The sequence below is a fragment of the Trachemys scripta genome, chromosome 12, assembly GCF_013100865.1.
Source record: "Trachemys scripta elegans isolate TJP31775 chromosome 12, CAS_Tse_1.0, whole genome shotgun sequence".
Taxonomy (NCBI): domain Eukaryota; kingdom Metazoa; phylum Chordata; order Testudines; family Emydidae; genus Trachemys; species Trachemys scripta.
Window position 1 is genome coordinate 36,930,957 of NC_048309.1, and position 6,192 is coordinate 36,937,148.

The following is a 6,192-nucleotide window of genomic DNA, read 5'->3' on the forward strand; positions in this document are numbered from 1 at the left end:
TAGAGGACATTTCCATGCTGATGACAGGTTCTGCTCAATAACAATCCAAAGCAGTGCAGACTGATGAATGTTCATTTTAATCAGCTGAGTCAGATACCATCAGCAGAAGACTGATTTTATTTTTTGGTGGTTTGGGTTCTGTAGTTTCCGAATTGGAGTGTTGCTCTTTTAAGACTTCTGACAGCATGTTCCATACTTCATCCCTCTCAGATTTTGGAAGGCACTTCAGATTCTTAAACCTTGGGTCAACTGCTGTAGCTATCTTTACATTGGTACCTTTTTTGCATTTTGTTAAATCTTCAATGAAAGTGTTCTAAAATTGAACATATGCTGGATCATCATCTGAGGTTGCCATACAAAACATGTGGCAGAATGCAGGTAAAACCATGGAGCAGGAGACATACAATTCTCCCCCAAGGAATTCAGTCACAAAATTAATTAATGCATTATTTTTTTTAACAAGCGACATCAACATGGAAGCATGTCCTTTGGAATGATGGTCAAATCATGAAGGGGCATATGAATGTTTTGCATATCTAGCACTTAAATACCTTGCAATGCCAGCTACAAAAGTGCTATGGGAATGCCTAGTCTCACTGTCAGGTGACATTGTAAATAAGAAGCAGGCAGCATTATCTCCTGTAAATGTGACCAAACTTGTCTGAACAAGAAGTAGAGCTGAGTGGACTTGTAGGCTCTAAAGTTTTACATTGTTTTGTTTTTAAGTGTAGTTATATATCAAAAACATCTACATCTGTAAGTTGCACTTTCACGATAAAGAGATTGTACTATAATACTTGTATGAGGTGAATTGAAAAATACTATTTCTTTCGTATCTTTTTATCAAATATTTGTAATAAAAATAATATAAAGTGAGCATTGTACACTTTGTATTCTGTGTTGTAATTGAAATCAATATATCTGAAAAAGTAGTAAAACATCAAAATATTTATAATACATGTAAATCGGTGTACTATTATTGTTTAACAGTGCAATTAAAACTGCAATTAATCAAGATTAATTTTTAACAAACTTAATTTGTATTTGAGTTAATCACATGATTTAACTGCGATTAATTGGCAGCCCTAATTAAAACTGAAAATTTTGATTGGATTTTCAAGAAATGTTCCATGAAATATGAAATTTAATTTAGAATCAACATTTTGAAACAAAATTAAACTTTTGTTTTGGAATATTGATTCAAAATCAAAACTTTGAATCAACATGCTGATTTATGAACAAAACTTTATTTTGTGTGTCATCTTAATGTCCTTTGAGAAAAAAAGGTTGATTCAGAATAAAATTTGATATGTCAATAGTTTTTTTCAGTCATATATAGAGGTTAAAATTGACAATTTTCAGAATTTTTCACAAAATAAATAAAGAAAAATGATATTTTAATTTTCATCCCAATTCAGGATGAAAACCAATGCCAAAATATTGGTATTTCCCATGGAATTGAAATTCTGTTTTCCAACAGACTCTGCATCTAGGGATTTAAATGAAAATTGGGCATCTATTCCCCATAGGAAGCTTTGAATATCTCAGTCTGAGTTGTCCCGTGCAAGTCCTAGAGAAGTCTCAGAAACTAATGCCTTCACCCATAACAATCTCCAAAGTTCCAGGAATGAAGAACCAAAGCATCATGACCACATTCATCATGCTGGGACTCTCCAGTAAACCCGAACTCCAGGTTCCACTCTTCATCTTATTCCTCTCCATCTACATCATCGCCATGCTGGGCAACTTAGTCATCATTGCTGCCATCCTTTCCAGTTCCAAGCTCCACAGGCCCATGTACTTTTTCCTCTTCCACTTGGCTGTGGTGGACATTATCTGTACCGCCACCATCATCCCCAATATGCTGGTAAATCTAGTGGCTGTGAGTAAATCTATCTCTTACCCTGGGTGCATGGCCCAGCTCTACTTCTTCACATGGTCTTTGGGGGCTGAGATGGTGCTCTTCACCATCATGGCTTATGATCGCTATGTGGCCATTTGCCACCCTTTGCGTTACAGCATCATGATGAACAAGACCGTATGTGTGGGCCTGTCTGCCCTAGTGATAGTCATTGCTGTGGTCAACTCGTGGGTGCACACTGGCCTTGTGCTGCAGCTGAGCTTCTGTGGGCCCAACGTTATCAACCACTTTTTCTGTGAAATCCCATCACTGCTGGCTCTCTCCTGCACCTCAGTGTATTTAAACGAGGTCATGGTCTTCACAGCAGACATTTTCCTAGCTATGGGGGACTTCCTGTTGACATGTGTCTCTTATTGCTTCATTGTCAGGGCAATCCTGAGGATCAAAACGGCAGAAGGGAAGAAAAAAGCCTTCTCCACCTGCTCCTCCCACCTCATTGTGGTGTCTCTTTATTACTCCACTGTCATCTACACCTACATTCGGCCAGCCTCCAGCTACTCCTTCGACAGGGACAAGATTATAGCCACCTTGTACACCCTGGTGACTCCAACTCTCAATCCTATAGTCTACACGCTAAGGAATAAAGATGTCAAGATAGCCATCAAGAAAATGCTTCCATACCCTGGGAAATAGGGCATGATGGGACAAACCTAGACTGGTTCCATAGCAAGCCTGGAGCTCTGGTGTTTGCTTTCCTGTGGAAATGGGACTCAGAATGAACCTTAGAAAAAGATGCAAGGTGCATGTCTTCATGCAGGACTTTCTAACTGGTCAAATGTTGATTTCCTAAATGGCTGAAATTTTTGGAACCAGTTGAAACTATGTTTCAAAAGAAAGAAAGAAAGAAAGAAAGAAAGAAAGAAAGAAAGAAAGATGACTGTTACCAACTATCTCAAATGTTTCAGACTTGTGATATAAATCCATTAAATACAATCTCTTGTTTTGTAGCTTTGCTCAAGTCACTTTCCTTCTTTGTCACTAAATTTTCCCAGCTGTAAAATAGGGAAAGGGATACTTACCTATAATTCTGAAGTCTTATAATTTCATTTCTCCATCAGAGGATTGTCTACTCTGCATGGTTAATTTCACTGCATGCAACTGGGCTCCAGAAATAAAGACACATTTCCTTCCTGCTGGATATTTTAGGTTTGCAACTATACCTTACAGTGGTGTTGTGATTGGATGATTTAAATAGATAATGTTTGTAAAATGCTTTTAAGCATCAAAGGTACAATTTGGGGGGATTAAGCCTGATTATTGACTGTGCAGTCATTGACACAAACACTGTTCATTCTTCTGATTTCCCATCTAAGTGTCTCCCCATATAAAATGGTGGTTAGAAAAGGCAGCTGTAGACCACAACAATACTATGCAGCTCTTTATCCCCCTCTAGTGGCTGAATTACATTTATGAGTCTACCTCTCAACTCATGTGACCATTCTTCTGGCTCAGTCAAGAGACGATAATGTTTTCAGTTCCGTAAGAAAATAAAAATGGACACACTGGGTCAGACCAAAGGTGGCCAATGCCAGGTGCCCCAGAGGGAATGAACAGGTAATCATCATATGATCCATTCCCCATTGCCCATTCGCAGCTTCTGGCAAACAGAGGCTAGGGACACCATCCCTGCCCATCCTGGCTAATAGCCATAAATCCAGGGTTCAGTCTCTGCTGACGATATCACACACCTACAGAGCAGAAATAAAGGCTGGTAGTCTCAATATCAGATGGGTTTATGAGGATGAAAGATTTTGTATAGGATTTGAAATGAACCCTGTCTTTGTTATTGGTAGCATGATGTATGTGTGATGGGTTGGATCACAGAACCCCCCCTTGGGAGCTGCCAACTGATGTGCCAAGACTATTTCTGCCCCTGCTTTCCTGCCCTGTCAGCTTAGGACTTCAGTGCCCTGCCTGGTTTGAGCAAGATTCGCTAGCCTGCTGCAAATCCAGACCCAGGTCTGAATCACGTCTCCTAACAGCTGCAGACTTAACTGAAAGCAGCTAACAGAAATGTTCTTGTCTTTAACACTCAGATGCCCAACTCCCAATGGGGTCTAAACCAAAATAAATCCATTTTACCCTGTATAAAGTTCATACAGGGTAAACTCATAAATTGTTCGCCCTCTATAACACTGATAGAGAGATGTGCACAGCTGTTTGCCCACCCAGGTATTAACACAGACTCTGAGTTAATTAATAAGTAAAAAGTGATTTTATTAAATACAGAAAGTAGAATTTAAGTGGTTTGAAATAGGAGCAGACAGAACAAAGTAAATCACCAAGCAAAATAAAATAAAACACGCAAATCTATGTCTAATCATACTGAATACAGATAATCTCACTCTCAGAGATGCTTCAGTAAGTTTTTTTCCTCAGACTAGACACCTTCCAGGCCTGGGCACAATTCTTTCCCCTGGTACAGCTCTTGTTCCAGCTCAGGTGGTAGCTAGGGGATTCCTCATGACGGCTCTCAGCATTGCTCTGTTCCACCCATTTATATATCTTTTGCATAAGGCGGGAATCCTTTGTCCCTCTGGGTTCCCACCCCACCCCCCAATGGAAAAGCACCAGGTTAAAGATGGATTTCAGTTCAGATGACATGATCACATATCACTGTAAGACCCCAAGTCTTCATTCCTCCCAGCCTGACACACAGGAAGGCTTGCCTGCAAACAGAGCCATCCACATTCAATTGTCCTGGTTGATAGAAGCCATCAAGATTCCAAGCCACCATTAATTGCCCAAACTTTGCATAATAACAGTAGGCCCTCAGAGTTATATTTCATATTTCTAGTTTTAGATACAAGAGTGATACATTTATAGAAATAGGATGAACACACTCAGTAGATTATAAGATTTGTAATGATACCTTACAAGAGACCTTTTGCCTGAAGCATATTCCAGTTACATTATATTCACTCGTTAGCATATTTTTATAAAATCATATAGACTGCAACGTCATGCTATGAATCATTATACTTTATAATAATGGTGCACAAGGGCTGTGTACACATTTCAATGCAGTGTGGACAACAGGCACAAGGTGTACGGATCACATGTCCATCTCTCTATCTCACAATCTATAACTTTTTTATCCTCCCAACCCACCTCGTAGGGTTGGCAAGTACTATTATTGCTATTTTACAGGTAGGGAACTACAGCACAGAGAGACTAAAGGTAAAAGTGACCTAGAAAACTAAGTGCTATTTTCAGAAGTGACTCAGAGCCAGATTTTAAAGGGTATTTAGGTGTCTAAAGATGTAAATTGGCACCTAGAGTGATTTTCAAACATACTTAGGCACCTAATTCCAGTTGCTTGGTCCACAAGGCTGAGCACTGTTGAGGGGGGGTGAGATTTTTCTTCATCATCTCTGCCAGTTGGAGGCACACTCCCACTTACTTCCAATACCATGTGTATTCCTAAATCATTTATGTACTTTTGTAAAGCTCCCACTAAGACCTTAATCCAGATTATATTTACTACAAGTGACTTCAGTGAAAGTTGGACCACTAATTACTTTACAGGATAAGATCCAGAGTTCATTGTTGCTTGTTAGGTATAGACTTGCTTGCTTTGCCATTTCTATAGATGGATACCTCCCCCTAATTATCTTGACCAAATTTTAAGCTCCATTGCAGAATGGATGTATGGTGTGGAATACGCTCTCGTGTATTTTGTTTGTAATTATGTTCTCTAGCTATTTAGAACACATACTGAGATGTATGTGAAGGAAAAAATAGTTTTCACCCAACTTGTCTATCTAAATTGGCCTGGCAAAATTGCCATCAAAATTTTGCTTTGATTTGAGACTTGCACGGTGTCAAGTATCAGGGGTTAGCCTTGTTGTTTTTGATTTGAAAGAAACAAATCATGCTTTTCCATGCAATCAATGCTGCTGCTTCTGCTGATAATGATGTTTTACTTCTCCATCAAAATATAGATTTCCTTCGGTCCAATGGAGAATTAAAATTTAGGAAGAGATTGATAAACATATAGATGGATGTGTATATATTTTGACTGAGAGAGAAAGAGAGTGAGAGAGAGGAATTTTCAACGTGACTACAACCATATGTTTTCTCAACATGAGTAAGGATGGGTGAATCTGTCTAGATAACCCCTCTGGCTCTACTTACTGCCATACTCAATGAGTAGCAACTTACTCTTTATGTCCCTTCAGGTACAATAAGCTACTCATGGTGTAAATTCCCACTTAACATGAACAAGAGTGAGAGAAATCTGATAATGCAGACAAGGGCAGCAAACAATA

General features: G+C 39.1%; 1 protein-coding gene across 1 annotated transcript; it reads left to right on the forward strand.

Moving 5' to 3' along the window:
- Window positions 1–1,627: 1,627 nt before the first annotated feature.
- Window positions 1,628–2,554, forward strand: LOC117886062 (olfactory receptor 13G1-like). The gene has a single exon (XM_034787696.1). The coding sequence runs from the start codon at window positions 1,628–1,630 to the stop codon at window positions 2,552–2,554; it is 927 nt and encodes a 308-aa protein (XP_034643587.1).
- The last annotated feature ends 3,638 nt before the right edge of the window (window positions 2,555–6,192 follow it).

Coding starts and splice junctions, on each gene's coding strand:
- LOC117886062 (XM_034787696.1), top strand. CDS start 1,628: ATGAAGAACCAAAGCATCATGACCACATTCATCATGCTGGGACTCTCC.